This window comes from Pantherophis guttatus, chromosome 6, assembly GCF_059756535.1.
Source record: "Pantherophis guttatus breed Tessera chromosome 6, ASM5975653v1, whole genome shotgun sequence".
NCBI lineage: Eukaryota > Metazoa > Chordata > Lepidosauria > Squamata > Colubridae > Pantherophis > Pantherophis guttatus.
In genome coordinates, this window is record NC_142068.1 from 1,489,272 (window position 1) to 1,508,960 (window position 19,689).

At 46.6% G+C, this 19,689-nt stretch overlaps 1 protein-coding gene across 1 annotated transcript in view; it reads left to right on the forward strand.

Moving 5' to 3' along the window:
* The first annotated feature begins 2,053 nt into the window (after positions 1-2,053).
* Positions 2,054-19,689, forward strand: part of CLDN1 (claudin 1) — a 29,511-nt gene continuing 11,875 nt past the window's right edge. Inside the window, exon 1 of the mRNA XM_034424538.3 lies at positions 2,054-2,499. Coding sequence (XP_034280429.1) covers positions 2,277-2,499 — 223 coding nt within the window. The 5' untranslated portion in view covers positions 2,054-2,276. The remainder of the gene's footprint in view (positions 2,500-19,689) is intronic.

Below are 19,689 nucleotides of genomic sequence, written 5' to 3' on the forward strand. Positions count from 1 at the left end.
CATTTTTTGCCTGCTTTCGAACTGCTAGGTTGGCAGAAGCTGGGACGAGTAACGGGAGCTCACCTCATTATGCGACACTAGGGATTCGAACCGCTGAACTGCCGATTGACAAGCTCAGCGTCTTAGCCACTGAGCCACTGCATTTCTCCTAGCCACTAGCAAGTAGCAAGTAGCAACTAGCCACTAGCAAGTAGCAAATTCCTGCAGAAAAATTCAACAGAAGCAACAAGCATGAATAGACAAAAGATTTTTGGCTATGTTGGCAGGAAAAGGGAAATTAACAAAAAGAAAGAGGTCTGCTACGGCCAAGAGAAGATGGTGAGATAGTGGCAGGGGGTGGAAGAGAGTAGAGTTTAACTCAGGTAGGTAATCCTTGACTTACGACTACTATTAGAGCCAGAATTTTAGTTGCTAAGCAGGGAAAGTTGCTTAAAAGAGTTGCTTTAATAAGTCTCGGCTGATTTTACAACGTTTTTTGTCCCAGTTCCTAAGCGAATCACTCTGGTTGTTAAGTGAGTCAGTTGGTCGTTAAGTGTATCTGGCTACCCCCCCCCCCAGCTGGGAAGGCCACAAGTGGTGATCAAAAAACCCCGGGATATTGCAACCGTCATAAATACATGCCAGTTGCCAAGCGTCCACATTTTGATCACGTAACCATCGGGAATGCTGTGTTGGCTGTAAGTGTGAGGACTCGTCGTAAGTTTTCAGCTGTCACTGGGAACGGTTGTAAGTCGAGAACCACCCGTATGATGCTTCCGTCTTCTCCTGGGGCTGCTGGCTCATGGGTTTATGATGTTGGTTTTTAATTTGTGGAAAAATGTTCTTAATGAGTTGCACACCACAGTCGGTCCTTAGGAGTGTGACAGGTTCGACAACTCAGTGGGTAAACAAAAATAAATAAACACAGCCCATTGTCTACCCAGACACACAAACACACACCCGTCCCAGCTGACGGGAACCCCCAGACAGCCTCTCTCTCTCCCCCGCAGGCCTTTGATCGGTGCGAGGGCCAAATCTGGGGAATAAGCAACTTTTAATAATGTTTTAATCTGTGCCCTTTTAATCTTTTAATTAGTTTTTACTAGTTTGATAACTTGTAAGCCATCCAGACTCACTTTGAGGGGAGATGGGTGGGATAAAACTTTAATAAATGCAGGGGGTCCTTGACTTACGACAGTTGGTTTACTGGAGAGGCTGGACAGTCCCTTGTCTGAAATGGTCTAGATCTCCTGCTCGAGCAGGGGGCTGGACTAGAAGACCTCCAAGGTCCCTTCCAGCTCTTCTCTGATTCTGATTCAGTTCATTGAGTGGCCCTTCGAAGTTTACAGCACTGAAAAAAGTGACTTACAAATGTTTTTTCACACTTTTTCACACTTTCATCACAGCACCTGATCACGTGATGAAAATGACTTGGCAACTGACTGGTATTTATGACGGTGGCAGCATCCCGGGGTCACATGATCCCCTTTGGCGACCTTGTGACAAGCAAAGTCCATGGGGAAGCCAGATTCGCTTAACAACCAGGTTACTAGCTTGACAACTGCAATGCTTCACTTAACAACTGTCTTTCTTAGCAAGAGAAATTTTGGGACTGAGATAAATAATCAATAATGGATTTTCCTGAACTGGAATATGGTTCAAGAGGCACCTCCTGAACCCATTTCGATGTGCAATACGTCCACTCTCACCCGAAGGTTCTGCTCTACCTGTGCAGGTGACTCACCTGTGGCCAGGTAGGGAACAGGCTGCATTCCCAAAGGGAGGCGCCAACCTTAAACGTCCTGTAAATTCGATGAGTGTCAACACAGATTTCTGCTACGGTTGGCTTCGTGCAAAACTGGGAAGCAAAAAACCCAAAATACTTGGAAAAATATATTTTTAAAAAATGCTCTTATTGCTATTAAAAATAAGAAAGAGGAGGAGGATGTGCCCCAGATGTGCTACTGGGGGTGGGGAGAGATGACAGGACTTTCAGTGAAATGGCCAAGTGAAACCACCAGAGGGCGCTGGAAAGGCGCCTGGTTTAAAAGACAGCGCAGATGTTGAGAGCTTCACTCCCAGTTCTGAATCCAGCCGTGCGCTCTGGAGAAACTTCTGGATTACAAAAGAGCCAGAGGACTCAGAAGAAGAAGAGCCTCCTTTGCCAGTGCAGTCTCTCCGCTTTGAAGAACGGGTCGGGTTTGCTCCGGGCTCTTTCTCCAACGCCAACCCCATCCAGCCGCTGCCCCTCTTTCGGTCTAGCTGGGTCCTGCGTCTTGCAGCGTTGTTGAAGCAGGATGGCTAATGGCGGTCTCCAGATGTTGGGCTTCGTCCTGGCTTTCATCGGCTGGATTGGCATCGTGGTCAGCACGGCCATGCCCCAGTGGAAGATCTCCTCCTACGCAGGGGACAACATTGTGACGGCCCAAGCCATCTATGAAGGCCTCTGGATGTCCTGTGTCATGCAGAGCACGGGACAGATGCAATGCAAGGTTTACGACTCCCTTCTCAAGTTGCAAGGTAAGCATCTGCTAGAAAGCCCTTCTTTAGGTGGGGGAGAAGAAAAAGGGTCTCCCTAGGCTGCCTTCACACAACACGTTTCCTAGGGGTGCCGAATTACTCCACTATCTGGGATCCAACGGTGGCATCCACCCATAGCTAGCCAAACAAGCCACCTTCTACAGAAGGTGTTCTACAGGTACACCTTCTACCTTCTGCAATCTCTACAGAATGCAGAAGATTCATCTTCAAACTTAGTGTAATCATTTCTCAGGTGTGAACGTGTTGGGTGAACCCAAGTCCCTGAGTGGGTGGGTAGGGGGTCTCTTTGGGTGAATCAAAGACCCCGATGGGGGTCTGGGGAAGATTGAGGCTGGCAGATGGTGCCTTACTTGGGTCTTTCTAACCCGGTATCCTTGAATTCAGCTCGGCTTCGATCCCTGCTGAATCTGATTAAAGAAAGTATTTGAATGTTTGCTGCCGAATCATTTTGTCGCTAAGTTTAACTTTCCAAGTTTTGTAAAGTTTAAGTTTGCAAGTTTTTCAGCCATTGGCTGTGCCGATGCCGGCGTCTTTACTGGTTTGCAACAGCCAATAGTTAAATTTTATGAAATTTTGTGCGCTGTTTGAGCCCCTACACCTGGTGTGCCAATCAACTGTTTAGTAACTACACAGATCTTTCTTCTCTTCTTTATTACCTCCTCTTATCTTATGGTATGATGATGATTCTGTTGCTTTGCGTGTACACTGAGAGCTTCTGCAGCGGAGACAAATTCCTTGTGTCGCACTTGGTCAAATAAAGTATTGTAACTCTACTAATTCTAATTCTTTCGGGTGAATAGCTCATCCAGATCCATTGGATTGGATTGTGTTAGTTAGTCCAGTATCTGAATGAATTATTTTATGATCCGACACACTTTTTTGCACAAGCAAGATAAACACTTAAAGCGACGACTATTAAAAACATGAGCGTTTTGAAGAAATAAAGCCCACAAGCGAATATTCTGTTTTATGTGAATCCAGCTCTTCCACAGGCGAAGGTTTTACGCAACTGGAAGAAAAATCTCTGTAATTATCTTCTTCATAATCTGTGTCCAGTGACATGTTCGTGTCATGCAATAATTTTTCAGTATCAAAGGTCTGGAGCACGTAGAAACCGTTCGATTGAGAACTTCTGCTGTCCCAGACTTTGCAGAACCACTGATAGATTTGAAAACGCAACGTTTGACAGCCAGAGCGACAGTTAGACCTCAGGTTTTAATTTCACACTTTGCGTTTATTAAATTCCAATTTTGAAAACTGGGCACCGCTGGCAACAGCAAAGGCCAACCTGACATGATGGTGAATTGCAAACGCACAGTGTTGTGTTGTGTGTTTTTTTTTCACCCGAAGATACATTCCCTGGAGTCGCACACAGAACCGCTAAGCTTGGTTAAAACAGGGTTGTGTAATTTGGGATGCAGAAAGTTGTGTGAGAACCAGAAGATCTGCACAGGGTTGGACTAGAGAGTTTTCTCTTTGTCTGTTGGGCTTTTGCAAGTGATAGAAACAGTGGTCGGTTTCAACATTTTTTACTACCGGTTCTGTGGGTGTGGCTTGGTGGGCGTGGCATGGCATGACTTGGTGGGTGTGGCTTGGGCATGGCAAGGGAAGGATACTGTAAAATCTCCATTCCCACCCCACTCCAGGGGAAGGTTACTGCAAAATCTCCATTTCCTCCCGATCAGCTGGGATTTGAGAGGCAGAGAATAGATGAGGGAGGGGGGCCAGTCAGAATTTTTACTACCAGTTCTCCGAACTACTCAAAATTTCCACTACCGGTTCTCCAGAACTAGTCAGAACCTGCTGCAACCCACCTCTGATAGAAACCCTGGAGCTGTGGTTTGTGAAGCCTGATGCCTTACTTTGCACATTGTGTGAATGTAGAAGGAGCACTTTGTTTAGTTCTGCAAAAGATTATTTTTCATTCAGTGGGCAGGGACCCCAAAAGATGCCAGGAGAAGTTCTTCCTTGTTGTATCTTCTCCTTTTTTCCACATGCCAGAGAAACAAGACATGTTTACAAAGAAACGCTCTACATGCTTATGAGTCTCTATGAATCTCAGTGGAAATTCTCAATCATCCAGATCATGGTTGGCCTAGAGTTGTTTCTTGTCAAAAAATTTCTTGGGTTTTTTTCCCTTGAAAACGTTTCGCTCCTCATTTAAGAAGCTTCTTCAGTTCTTCAGAACATCTGGGTACTGAACTGAAAAAGCTTCTGGGATGAGAAGCGAAACATTTTCAAGAAATAGCCCAAGAAAGTCCACTTGCCTTTTGGGGAGAAAAAAAAGCACCTTTTGGGTTATGAAGTTATTCCCAAAAGTTAAAACTGGCAGCCTTTTTCGCGTTAAGAGAACCTTACTTCAAATCAGCGAAGGTGGAAGCAGGCAGGGTTAGCTACAGAAACTGAATCTATCAATCAATATAAATCAATAACTGGTTTTTTTTTAAAAAAAAAAAGAAGAAGAAGAAGAAGGGAGGGAGGGAGGGAGGGAGGGACAGGGTGAGCAGGGAGAAAAGTCATGCTTGGATGAATTTAACTGAGAAAGGGAGGTCGTGAATCGGAATTTGAAATTCGAACCTTCAGTTTGGAAACACGAGCCAAAGACACAGAACTGGACAAGGGAATTCTCCTTGTTTTGCCCTCAAGGCTGAGGTTTGGGACTTGGCGAGAGTTTGGGGCTGCTTATTGGGGTTGGAAGAGGGTGAGGAGGAAAGCGCAATGGTTATCTTTGCTTAGGGTGGGGGCAGCTGATAACTGGCTCCCCAAAAAGGACAGAGAAGATTATATTTTTTTTGCGCTGAGTTCACATGAGCCACCCTCTGGGCAACTCTGAGACGGGTCGACTTCAGTGCTGGCTGGGGAATTCTGGGAATCGAAGGCCCTCACATTTTAAACTATTAATTTATTTGTGTATCGCCTTTATTATTTTTTTACAAATGACTCAAGGAGGCAACACATCTAATATTCCTTCCTCCTCCTATTTTCCCCACACAAACAACCCTGTGAGGAGGGCTCGTCTGGGAAAAAGAAACTAGCCCAAAGTCATCCAGCTGGCTTTCATGTCAAAAGTAAAACTAGAACTCCCTGTCACCTGGTGATTGGTTCAAAGTCACCCAGTTGGCTCTCATGCCTAAAGCAGGACTAGAATTCCCAGTCTCTTGGTGATTGGCCCAAAGTCATCCAGCTGGCTTTCATGTCAAAAGTAAAACTAGAACTCCTTGTCACCTGGTGATTGGTTCAAAGTCACCCAGCTGACTTTCATGGCTAAGGCAGCACTAGAACTCCCTGTCTCCTGGTGATTGGCCCAAAGTCACCCAGCTGGCTTTCATGCCAAAGGTGGGTCTAGAACTCCCTGTCTCCTGGTGATTGGTTCAAAGTCACCCAGTTGGCTTTCATGCCTAAAGCAGGACTAGAATTCCCAGTCTGTTGATGATTGGCCCAAAATCATCCAGCTGGCTTTCATGTCAAAAGTAAAACTAGAACTCCCGGTCACCTGGTAATTGGTTCAAAGTCACCCAGCTGACTTTCATGGCTAAGGCAGGACTAGAACTCCCTGTCTCCTGGTGATTGGCCCAAAATCACCCAGGTGGCTTTCATGTCTAAGACAGAATTTGAATTCATGGTCTCTCATCTGGATGGGGATTTCTGGGAGTTGTAGTCCTCACCTCTTAACGTGGCCAAGTTTGAGAAACTCGGGGTTAACCGACATGGCCTGATTGAGAGGGAAAGCTTACGAATCCATCATATTTTGCCTTGTAAATGTTGAAAGTTAATGCTGAAATCAGTTCAGTTCTGAGTTTTTTACTCCCTCGCTTTAAAGCAGGTTCGTGGGTTTTATACTGTTTGCGTTGTTTTTTTCCCCCTTTCTGATGTTTTGAAATAAGCCGTCTGCAATTTTCAGTTCTTCCCCTTCTTTGAATAGCTTTGTAAATCTTCCAGAACACCCACCTTCCTCCTGAGTGGGTTAAAAAGATAACAAATAACCAACCTACCTACGGATCAAACTGAAATACAGGTGCTCAAATCAGACACCAGAAATGCTGTTTACGTTCCTTGTTGTAGTGTATTATTTTTTTCCCCCCTTGTATAATATTCCCCTTTTTTTTCTTTCTGGAGGACGCAGGATAAATAGGTCCTCGGAGGAAATTTTATTCATAAATAATCCAAGAGGCGCAGAGTCGACTGACTTGGAAAGGGATTGCTTTGCCAGGGAGCACAGATATTTAGCAAGGAGCTGTGACTGAATCAGCAAAGATCTGATTCACATTTGCAGCTGGATTCGATCCCGTGGCTTCCTCGCGTGACAGGCTGTGTGTGTGTTTGTGTGTATGCGCACAAATCCATCTTGAGTTGCAATGGATAGAAAAGCAGTGGTTTCAGCGAACAGAAGGGGTGGTTCCTACGATTATAATAAGCCCAGGAAGGGGCCTGGCAGATCATCTAGTCCAACCCGCTGCCTGCCACAAACCACAATAGGAGGTCACGGTGGCACTTGGATTAGCTTCAAGTCAAAACATCACCTACTCACAATTTAGTCACACCCGACTTGATGCTTCACTGTTAAAACAAGGAGAGGGCCAAAATAATTGTGTGTCTCAATCCTGGCAGCTTTCAGATGGGTGGACTCCAAATCCCAGAATTCCCTAGCCAGCTGGAGAATTCTGGGAGTTGGAGTCCAGCCATCTGAAAGCCATCAAGATTGAGAAACAGTAGGTTAGACCCTCCTGTTAGCACCTTTCCTGGAAGCTGGAAGCCCAGGCCAGCTAAGTCCTGTAAAGGCACACTGCACATGCTCAGAGGCTCCCTCTTCCCTCCCTTTCTTGCTCCAACCCTGAGCTTTAAAACAGTCGAGATTGCTGGACCTCCTTCTCTGGTGCCTGGTTGGGAAAACGTGGACCTCTGGATTCTGCAGCCCGAACCTCCTGACCGATTGGGGGGGGTTGCTCCTCAAGATGCAGCAAATGCACTCTGCGCATGACCAGAGGCACCACTTGTGAGAGACTCAGAGAACCAGCCACTTTTGCAGAAGGTCCAGCACAGTTTTTCTGGGACTCTTGAGCAAGGGGTGGTGTGCCAGCCTGATTCATATCAGCGGGAGCCTCTTTGGGCTGGGTGTCACCCCAAATTCAGTCTCAGGAAGAACCTGTCCTGCGCGGCTGCCCCTCCCTCGTGGTACAGACACACCCAGAGAGCTCCTGTTGTTGGGATCAGCCTCGATTTGAACCCTTTTCCCAGGAGCTCCAGAATGGCACTCTGGAGGTATCTGATGGAGTGGAGAATGCCCACCTCCTCTCCCTGCGCACTCGGCTCCCTCTTTCTCCATCCGGCTGAATTTTATTCCATTTTAAATTTCTTTAAAAAAAAAAAAACCTCTTTTAAAGATATCGATGTGTTAGGTTTTTAGTGTTTGAATGGAGGAAGCTGCCCAGAATTGTTTGCTATGAGACGGGCAGCAAATAAATTCAATAATTAACTAAATAAATAAATAAATAATGAATAAATAAATTGAAGAACTTTATTTATTGTTTTAATGTTTTAGAGTGCACTTAATAGAGGGTAGAGGGTAGAACAGAACAGAACAGAATATAGAGTAGAGAAGAGCAGAGTAGAGTAAAACAGAATAATAGAACAGAATGGAAGATAACAAAATAGAATAGAATAATAGAACAAAACAGAACAGAATAGAATGTAGAGCAGAGCAGAGCAGAGCAGAGCAGAGCAGAGTGGAAGAGAAGAGAAGAGAAGAGAAGAGAAGAGAAGAGAAGAGAAGAGAAGAGAAGAGAAGAGAAGAGAAGAGAAGAGAAGATGATGGGATGGGATGGGATGGGGTGGGATGGGATGGGATGGGATAAGAAGAGAAGAGAAGAGGAGAGGAGAGGAGAGAAAATATGGGAGGGGAGGGGAGGGGAGGGGAGGGGAGAGGAGAGGAGAGGAGAGGAGAGGAGAGGAGAGGAGAGAAGAGAAGAGAAGAGAAGAGAAGAGAAGAGAAGAGAAGAGAAGAGAAGAGAAGAGAAGAGAAGAGAAGAGAAGATGATGGGATGGGATGGGATGGGGTGGGATGGGATGGGATGGGATAAGAAGAGAAGAGAAGAGGAGAGGAGAGGAGAGAAAATATGGGAGGGGAGGGGAGGGGAGGGGAGGGGAGAGGAGAGGAGAGGAGAGGAGAGGAGAGGAGAGGAGAGGAGAGGAGAGGAGAGAAGAGAAGAGAAGAGAAGAGAAGAGAAGAGAAGAGAAGAGAAGAGAAGAGAAGATGATGGGATGGGATGGGATAAGAAGAGAAGAGGAGAGGAGAGGAGAGGAGAGGAGAGAAAATATGGGAGGGGAGGGGAGGGGAGGGGAGAGGAGAGAAGAGAAGAGAAGAGAAGAGAAGAGAAGAGAAGAGAAGAGAAGAGAAGAGAAGAGAAGAGAAGAGAAGAGAGAAGATAAAATGATCACCTCATAAATAGCACCTGGCATTTCTGTAGCTTTTCTACCCCTTTCAAAGAGGGCTCTCTGGGTCCCAGCCTCATTTTGCAGCCTCTGGAAGAAGCCCCCAGATTAAGATGCCCCAAAACAGAGAGCGACCCCAGCCATCCAACTCAGACCTCCTCTGGTCTTCCAATTGGTCACTTCAGCTTTTTTTAATTAGAATGACAGAATCCTAAGGCTGGAAAGGAGCTTGGAGGTCTTCTCGTCCAACCTCCTGCTCAAGGCCGGAGTCCATCTGGGACAAGTGGCCGTCCAACCTTTTCTTTGAAAACTGGAATTACCTTACAAATGTCCTTGACAGAAGAGCAGGTTTAATGAGGTTGGTTTTAAATCCAGTCTTATTTAAAGACAGCACTAAGAAATAGGATCTGCTAGGATCTTCTGCCAGGGCCTCTTGCCCTCAATATTTATTTTATTTTATTTTATTTTATTTTATTTTATTTTATTTTATTTTATTTTATTTTATTTTATTTTATTACTTTTCTTTACTTTTCTTTTCTTTACTTTACTTTATTTTTGAAACTTATATGCCACCAACTCACTCTTATTGACGAAGAATCCATTGCGGTCTTTACAAGGCGAAAGTTATTTAAGTTTAATGCTTGGCTTATTTATTAAAAAGAATTAATATTGGGGGCTATTAAAAAAGCCCCCAATTTTCTCAGCGCCCCGATTTGCCCCAAAGGAGACATTTTTATACCATAAAACACCAGGAACTTCAGTCTCAGCAGATGCTAGACAATACCCCGAACCTGGTTCCCCAAATAATCCGATTTCTAGGTTTCCTTAAGTCTCCTGAACAATCATCAGATTGAAAGTTCACCCAACCAACTCAGCCAACTGGAAGAGAGAAATTCTCCTTGGCCAATCTGTATCAATCCATCCAGGCAAGCTTCTGGTTAGGGCACAAAATGTGGCACAATCTGTCCAGGTAGGAGGGAAGGAATACGCAGAACATTTTGGCAACTGGGTCAGAAAAGGCGGATGAGTGGGTAGACTGTATCGCCTTCCATCTACACCGGGACTCCCTGGGGCAGAATTGGCAGCTCTGGCTCCCTCTCAGAGACCAACCAGGAACTCCTATGCACTCCATTGCCCCTCCCAGTCTCCACCCCTTTTTCACTAGCAGGACCTCCTTTATCCATCCCATGGCCCCACCCAGTCTCCACCCCTTTTTCCAAGAACTATCCATCCAACCCTAACCCTAACCCCATCCAGTCTCCCCTCCTATATCTATCTCATGGCCCCTCCCAGTCTCCGCCCCTTTTCCCTGGAGCTTCTTTACTCATCTCATGGCCCCACCCAGTCTCCGCCCCTTTTTCAGGAGCAAGAGTTCCTTTATCCATCACCTGGCCACACCCACTCTACACCCCTTTTTCCAAGAGCTCCTTTATCCAACCTGTGGCCCCGCCTAGTCTCCACCCCTTTTTAAGAGAAGGAGCTCCTTTCCCCAGGCTGGCTGGGGAATTCTGGGAGTTGAAGTCCACAAGTCTTAAAGGTGCCAAGATTGGACAACCTTGCTCTGTGTTGTAAAGGCTGCCTCCATTTCTTCAGTGGGGTTAGTAAAGGCCTAGCAGTCCTGATGGCATGACATTATTCATAGGGCTTTATATTAATCTGAATTTGGAAATGGGTTTAGTCAGAACCCAGCAGGAAGTGTGATGGGCTGAACCTGCCCATCACCTGAAGAGCCCTTGAGGACCACATTTGGGGTGGCATTTCTGCTTGATGAAAGATCTTCCTCTAGGGCAGGGGGTCTCAAAACATGGCAACATGAAGACCCGTGGACTTCAACTCCCAGAATTCCCTGACACAAATGCATTCCTTTAGATGTCCATCCCTACTGTGGCCTGCCTGCTCTCTTTAATCCCTTCCTCTGCCATCTCTCTGCTCTAGGAGAAAAGAAATAGGTATGGCTGACTGGGGAAATTCTGGGAGTTGAACTCCAAAAGTCTTAAAGTTGCCAAGTTTGGAGACCCCTTGCTGTAGGGACTTCCCAAGACTTTTGGAGATGCCCAGACATATTCTGGGCTACCTCGTGGTCTGATCTGCTTGGATCAAAGGTTTGCAACAGCAAGCAGAGAAATAGCATTGGGTGGGGAATTACGCCAGGTGTGGAAAAAACCCAGACTAGCTGTCCTTCAGTACACCAGCTCTGCATTGCTCTGCCAAAGTTTCTCTTCCTTTGTTTTCTGCAAGATTCGCACACTTTCACATATGCTGTGTAAAGTTAGACAAGCCTTGGCTTGCTTCTGGGAAGCAAGGCCTCCTTCCCTCCTTCTGCAGTTCCAATCGCTGGAGTTTTAGCTCTTGCAAAGGCTCCTCAACCAGACCCCGGTTGGTTCCAACCACCCCCCCCCTCCTAGAACCTCTGCTCCATTCCCTCTGCGTCACCTTGGAAGCCCACCTGCCTCGAGGGGTCCTTCAAAAACCCTGTTGGAGATGGAGGCCACCACGTCATTGTGGTTCTGGGCGTCTTCCTCCCGTTTGCTCGTTGGAAGCACATCAAAGGTTTCTCGTGTTATGAAAGAAGGGAGCATCGCAAACACAGGCGCCCGTTTTGGGGTATCGGTGTTGGATTGCAAAACCCCTCATCTGCCAGAAAAGCATCGTTGGGGAAGGTCAGAGAAGCCCAGGGCCGTGAGGGTTTATTTATTTATTTTTATTTATTATTGCGATTTATATGCCGCCTTTCTCCCTGGGGACTCGAGGCGGCTTACAAAATGACAAATTCCAATACAAATCACAATGAAATAAAATTAAACCCTATTAAAAACAGTTTAAAATTATGACAGTGTACCCCCAAATGGATCAGTTGAGTTGACGAAAGAGCCACGTCTTCAGCTCGCGACGGAAGGAAAGGAGGTCGGGGGCTGTCCTGAGCTCGGTGGGCAAATCATTCCAGAGGGTCGGGGCTCCCCCGCTCTCCTCTTGGGGGCCGTCAGCCGACATTGTTTGGCCGACGGCACCCTGAGGAGGCCCACTCTGTGAGAGCGCACAGGACGATGGGAGAACGGCTGGAGATGGTCCTGCAAGTACCCCAGGCCTAAGCCATGAGTTCCATGGAAGGTGGGTTTTCAAATGCACGGTTGCACCCAGAGTGGGTGGGAGCTGAGCAGCAGATACATGGAAGTCTTCTTCACCATCATCTTGAGGTTTATTTTGACACCTTCCCCTTCCAGGGATACCCTGGTTCCTTGGTCAACCTGGGTAAATAAGGGTGCAGGTTGGGTGCTCGTGAGACCCAGGGTTCAACGAAGGGGGTTAGGGTATATGGGGTGAGTTAGGACGTGATCAGTTAAGGCAACCAAAACCACAGATATACGAATATCACCTTGATTATAGTAACAAAATCTTGGACATGACAGAGTTTCTCCTTCCCCTGCCTATACTTTCGGGAGAATTAGGGAGGGTCCCCTCTGAGGCGCTTTCTCCAATTACCTTCCTGTTTGGAACTCTGCTTTCTTTTATCAAGCTGTTGCCTAGTTTGCGATTCTTCCTCCTGTCTCCCCCAAGGTTATTCTCACACAGCCCACCTAACCCGTTTAGCCTAATCAGGCAAATTCTTAGCAGAAATCTTCATACCGTGTGCTAAACGTAGGTGGGGTAAGTTATGAAACATCTGCAAGAAAACTACCAAGCTCAGAGAGCACCAAGGACCCCACAGGCTTCCTCCTCCTCTTCCTCCTCTCCACAAACTCCACTCCCTTCTAGCACTGATGATGTTACCTAGTTGGGTCATGAAATGTCAGCAAGAAAACTATCAAGCTCAGAGAGCACCAAGGACACCCTAGTCCTCCTCCTCCTCCTCCTCCTCCTCCTCCTCCTCCTCCTCCAGAAACATCTGCAAGAAAACCACCCATTTCAATTTCAGAGAGCCCCAAGGATTCCTCCTCCTCCTCACTTCTAGCACTGATGATGTTACCTAGTTGGGTCATGAAATGTCAGCAAGAAAACTATCAAGCTCAGAGAGCACCAAGGACACCCTAGCCATCCTCCTCCTCCTCCTCCTCCTCCTCCTCCTCCTCCTCCTCCTCCTCCTCTTCCTCCAGAAACATCTGCAGGAAAACCACCCATTTCAATTTCAGAGAGCCCCAAGGACTCCTCCTCCTCCTTCTCCTCCTCACTTTCTAGCCCTGATGATGTTACCAAGTAAGGTCATGAAACTTCTGTAAGAAAACCACCAAGCTCAGAGAGCACCAAGGGCCCCTCAGTTCAACCCTGAGCTAAAATTCCCTTCTATCAGTACCACATACGAATAGTGAAGGAAGCAGAGTTTATTTCCATAGTAGCACATCACTCCAATTCAGATGGAACATCTCAAAAGCTGGGGCCAATGTCCCGAGGCTCAGGACTCCTGGCTGACCCTTACTAGAAATTGGATCTTGGGTGATGTCCAGCCAGGGGTCTTATCTCCCCCTGACCAGTTTTGCTATTGCTCTCTCCATCTGGATGCTCTTCCCAAATCTGTTCCCCCACTTCTTGGCACCCACTGGGCTGCGTATTGTTCCTGGAATCCTTTGGAGGACTTGAACAGGGTGAGGTCTTCTTCGCACATTCCGTTTTGCAAAAGCTGCACCCTCTCAGCTGGCTCCACAAACATCCAGCCAGGAGAAGAGACGGCTGTCAGTCGGTCAGGAATGCGCCCTCCACGGTTTTGCAAGGGCGGAGAAGAAGGTGTAGCCGGAAACTGTCCCGCAACCAGCTACCACTTCATAAATAGCTCCAGGGGTGTCCGAGGGGGTTAGACAAATAACTCATGGCCAGTGGTGGCCACCAGATGCTCCAAAAGTAACATCCATTTCCCGGATTCCAAGCAGCCCCCTCGGTGCAACTCTGGGGGTGGAGGCTGGGAGGCCCCGAAAGAAATATTTGTGTTCCTGGGATCAATTCTGATTTAAGATTCTTTTCTTTCCAACATCTGGACATCTGGTTCTGCTTAGGTGCATGGTGGATCCGTGGGGAAAGATCAAGAAGTCAAGGCTTGTGGTAAACATCGGACGCCCCCAGTCTGTGCTCCGTGAGACCCCCAAAGGTGCTCTTAAGGATCTCTTGTGCTGACTGTAGTTTAGATGAAAGTGCATGGGCCCAAAAAGGCTTAAACAACACTGATAAGGCAAGCCACTACTATAAAAAGATAAAAGCAAACCTCTTTCAGCACTGATGATGTTACCTAGTTGGGTCATGAAACGTTTCCAAGGGAAACACCAAGCTCAGAGAGCACCAAGGACTCCACAGTTCTCCTCCTCCTCCTCCTCCTCCTCCTCTCTGCAACTCCCTCTCCCTTCTAGCATTAATGATGTTCCCTAGTTGGGTCATGAGACATCTGCAAGAAACTTCAGAGAGCACCAAGGGCCCCACGCTCAGTAAATGAACAGTCGTAAAGATTACCTGTAACTCAATTGTATTAACCGAGAGGAGCTAATTTATTCTGCTATTTACTCTGCTAGTTGGAGCTTGTTGTAGATCTAGTTGTAGTTCTACCTGTAGATAAATTATTGCATTTATTTGGTTCACTCTGCTTTTTGCTTTTCTAAATTTTGCTGGCAGTTGACTGAATAGGTTTGATCGGGTCAGAGTTTCTGTTGCTGCTAAGCAAAGTGGTTACTAAGTGAGCTGTGCCCAGTTTTATGACCTTCTTGACTGGCCACAGTCGTTCAGTGAATCATGAGGTTGTTAAGTGAGTCTGGCTTCCCCTATTAGCATTCCTGGCTTCAGGACAATTGGGAAGATTGCAGATCCCAAAATGCTCTAACCAAATTTTCCTCCCGTAGCTGTGGGGATCCTGTGACAGTCATAAGTGTGAGGACCATTCAAAGCTCCATGCAGTGGAACAAGTGACTTTTTCACCGTTTTTCACACTTACGACCGTTGCAGCATCCCCATGGTCACGGGATCAAAATTCAAAGGCTCGGCAACTGGCATGTACTTGTGACGGTTGCGTTGTCAGGTGATTCACTTTTGCGACCTTCTGACGAGCCAGGTCAACGGGGGAAGCCAGATTCACTCACTAGCTGCCGTGATTCGCTTAACAACTGTGGCAAGAGAAGTCGTAAAACGGGGCAGAAACTCAACAACTGTCTTGCTTAACAACGGATATTTTGGGCTCAATTCTGGCCGTAGATCGAGGACTACCTGCAGGAATTGCAAGTGGCTGAAAGTGCCTTTGGTCTCGCAGGACAGGAAAATGAAATCCTTGCTTGAGGGGGCAGCCAGGGATCTCAGCTGCCTCCTTGGCTCGTCTGCGTGTCGCCCATCAGAATCAGAAAAGAGCTGGAAGGGACTTTGGAGGTCTTCTAGTCCAGCCCCCTGCTGAAGCAGGAGACCTATTCTAGGGAGGTTGCTTCTCTCCTTGCTTAGTTTCCACCCGTTGCTTCTTGTCCTGCCTTCTGGTGTTTTGGAGAATAGCTTGACTCCCTCTTCTTTGTGGCAGGCAGCCCCTCAAATATTGGAAGACGCTATTATGTCCCCTTAGTTTTTCCCTTCATTAGATTCGACATACCCAAATCCTGCAACCGCTTTTCATCTGCCTAGGTGGGACTTGCACATCTGGAGCCTCTTCCCAGCCAGGCTAAGGACCTGCAGCTGGTGTGGCCCTTGGGGGAAGAAGGAGGGTCCCTTGTGGCCCTTGGGGGGACTCATCGCTGCTCCTTCTGGGTTCAGGGGCGGTGCAAGAAATCAGGCAAGGGAATCCAGAATTTCCCAGCCAGCCAAATGACTCTCTCTTCCAGATAAGTATTAGGTTTGTCTTCCTGACGGTTTTTTTAAAGACAATTACTGGCATTTTTTGCACCCTAATTCATTTCCTGTGTATTTTTTTTTTTAAAGTAGCTAGCATTTGGAAAAATTAGCTGTACTCCTTTGGGTGGGGAGAGAAATTTGGGTTTAAATAGACACCCAACTTCGTGCCTAAGAAAACCTTCCCTCTACCCAAGGCAGGTTGCAAAGTCACTAGGGAAATTAGTTCGTTAACCAAGTTAACAACTGCGGTGATTGATTCACTTAACAACTGTTATAAGAGAGGTCACAAAACGGGGCAAAATTCACTTAACAGTTGTCTCGCTTAGCGACAGGAATTTGGGGCTCAGTTGTGATCTGTACTCCTTTTTCCTCCTATTCCCTGTCAGATAAGTTGGGATGAGAGAGAGGGACTGACCCCAAAGTCATCCAGCTGGCTTTGGGGCCTAAGGTAGGACTAGAACTCACCGTCTGCTGGGTTCCAGTCTGGTGCTTTAAACACTAGACCAAATCATCCAGCCAAATACTTTTATTGGTTTATTGGGAAGGTGTTTAAAACCATGTTTTCCCCCTTTAAAGCAAGGGTGGGGAATGATGGACCCGGTATGACTGCCTCAGGAATTCTGGGAGTTGAAGTCCAGAAGTCATCAAAGGGCCATCGTTGCCCACCTCTGTTTCAAGGGAAGGTGGTAGATCTGAAATGCTGGGATGGAGTTGGGCGGTGGGTTTCCCTTCCACTGGATCAGGAGGAAGTCCAGCTGGGGGAATTCTGGGAGTTGAAGTCCACCCATCTTCAAGCTTCCAAGGTTGAGAAACACTGCTCTGGAGTCTTCAAGACGATCTTCGGCAGCTGAGATCAATAATGTTGGCTTAGCTGCTGCTCCATAGACCACTTGGAGAACATGGTTGGTGGTGTTTGCTCAGGAGGCATGGGGTGAGTGGTTCCCCAGCCAAGGAAATTTTCTGTTCATCTCAGTTACCAGATCCTGGGATGTCCTCTGTCCTTCTGAAACCAGAAGTTCCTCCTCCATCACCACACCATAATTGCTTCTCCTTTTCTTTCTCTTTCACCTTCTCCTTCTCCTCCACCAGTTCTCCTTCTCCTTCTCTTCTCCTTCTCCACCACCAGTTCTCCTTTGTCTTCTCCTTCACCAGTTCTCCTTCTCTTCTTCTCTTTCTCCTTTTCCTCCACCTCCTCCTCCACCACCACCAGTTCTCCTTCTCCTTCTCTTCTCCTTCTCCACCACCAGTTCTCCTTTGCCTTCTCCTTCACCAGTTCTCCTTCTCTTCTTCTCTTTCTCCTTTTCCTCCACCTCCTCCACCACCAGCTCTCCTTGTCCTCCTCCTTCTCCACCAGTTCTCCTTCTCCTTCTTCTCCTTCCTTTCAAGAACTTTTAAATGCCAAATCTTAAAAAGACTTGGGCATTTAGGACTCGTAATGTCTTTCAAAGTATCCCCTGGAGAAAGATGGCTACTTCTGCCATGGAGCGCTGAGCATCTAATTATTCATGAGGGCAGGAACTTCTTCCTCTCCACAAGAAGAAATGAGCAACAGCTTTTGAGAAACCGTTCAATGGGGGAACACCATGAAGGACAGGAGGTGATTCAGAATGGGAGTCAGAATCCCGTTCCAAAGATGACAACGATGGGGGTGATAACGTTTGTTTTTCCTCTGAGAACTTCAGATGCGGATGGAGTTTGGACAAACACCACATCCCACTGGGAACATGAAGGGCTCTCTGCACTTCTCTGATCCTGGCTCTGAATTTAATTGAAAGCCCACACCCTGAACAACAAGGAAGCTGTTGACAGGAGGAATCTGATGCTGCGATCTAAGGCAGCTTCTGAAGCCCCCTGGCAAACTCAACTCCACATGAGCTAAGAAGCCTTGCTCCCTGTGGAGGGAGGGTGTGGGGTGTCCAGGAATCCATAACTTGTTCTACTTTCCTTCTTTTAAGCTGCTGCTCGCCTCTTTCAACACATTTCCTCTAGGCTGGTGGCCTTCCCATTGCTGAACCTTGCACTGGTTTATTCAAAATCAGGACAGTTCAGTGGGAACACGGATTTCCATTACTTAGGAAGAATAACAAGAGTTGGGAGGGACTTTGGAGGTCTTCTAAACTAACTTCCTGCTCAAGCAGGAGAATGAAATACCATTTCATTCCAATCTTTTCTTAAAAGCCTCCAGTGATGGAGAACCCACAGCTTCTGAAGGCAAGCAGTTCCATTGGTTAATTGTCCTCACTGTCAGGAATTTTCTCCTTAGTTCTAGATTGGTTTTCTCCTTGATTAGCTTCCATCTGTTGCTTCTTCTCCTGCCTTCGGGTGCTCTGGAGAACAGGTGGACTCCCTCTTCTTTGTGACAACCCTTGAAATATTGGAAGACTGCTATCATGTCACCCATAGTCCTTCTCTTCATTAGACTAGACATACCCAATTCCTGCAACTGTTCGTCAGAAGTCCTCCAAGGTTCCTTCTAGCTTTGTTATTCTGTTAATCCTCTTTGTTGCTCTTCTCTGCAGTCTTTCCAGAGTCTCTAGGAGTTGGGAACAATGGCCCTTTGATGACTTGTGGACTTCAAATCCTAGAATTCCTGAGTTGGCATGGGGAACATGTCAGTGTATGAGAGTTCATGAATTGGAATAGACATGGTAACACGTCAGCCAATGGGAACTGTTTGGTGACCCAGACGGCTTGGTGGCTCGGCGTGGCTTAGTTTGACTAATTTGTATGTAAGAGTTGCTTTGTCCTTGCAATATAGCCTCTGTATTATATAGCCTCTTGCTTATATAGATTCTGTGCTTCTGGATTCTGAGTTCTGGTTCTGGCTTCTACTGCATGGGTATTGTATACATGCATCATGCTTTATATTACTGTATATAAAAAAGTTTCTTTTTATACATGAATCCTGCTGAATTATTTACTTGTGTGCTGGTTGGATTGCTGCAAACTCTAATAGAACTGTGGTTCTTTGATGACTTGTGGACTTCAACTCCCAGAATTCCTGAGCCAGCCATGCATAGTTCCCCATAGTTCTGGCTCGGGAATTCTGGGAGCTGAAGTCCACAAGTCATGAAGGATCCATTGTTCCCCATTTCCCCATGGATTAGACCTACGTGAGAGGCTGAAAGTAGGTGTAGACTAGAAATTCTCCTTTTTTTTCCTCCAGAGAAGAAATTTGGGGTGTGAACAGCACCTCCCTGATCTTCCAGGGTTGGGCTGGATTAAGACTTGAAAGCGAGACCACCAGAGAAGTTGCAAAACCATGCCAGAAAAAGTCATTTCTTGCTGTTTTCCACCAGGAAAACCGGCGGATGAAGCGCGCATGTAAAATAAAGCCAAACAACACAACATCAACAACGAAAAAGTGGAAAGCAGTGAAGGGGTAGGCGCAGAGACCCTTTGCTTTCCTTTTGACGGTCTTCAGGTGTCTCTCATCAACATCTTTAATTGTGTTTCTTGTTTGAATGCCTTCTGGGAAGATCAGTGAAAGTGCAGAAAGAGCTGGTTGAGAATTTGCACTGATCTGAAGCTCCCAAACCTGGTTTAGTTCAGGTGAAAACAAGAGAGGGTTAACCATTGGCTTGCCTAGATACAGGCAGTCCTTGATTTACAACTGAGTCCAAAATTCCTGTTGCTAAGTGAAACCGTTCTTAAGTGAGTTTTGCTCCATGTTGCAATCTTCGTTGCCATAGTTGTTAAGCAATTCACTGCCATTGTTAAAGTTAGTTACATGGTTGTTAAGTGAATCTGGCTTCCCCTTCGACTTTGCTTGTTGGATCACGTAACCCCAGGACGCTGCAACTGTCATAAGTACATGCCAGTTGCCAAGCGTCTGAATTTTGATCCTGTCACCAAGGGGACGCTGCAATGGTTAAGTGTGAAAAACGGTCATAAGTCACTTTTTCCAGTGCATGTAACTTTGAATGGTCACTAAATGAACTGTTGCAAATTGAGGATTAC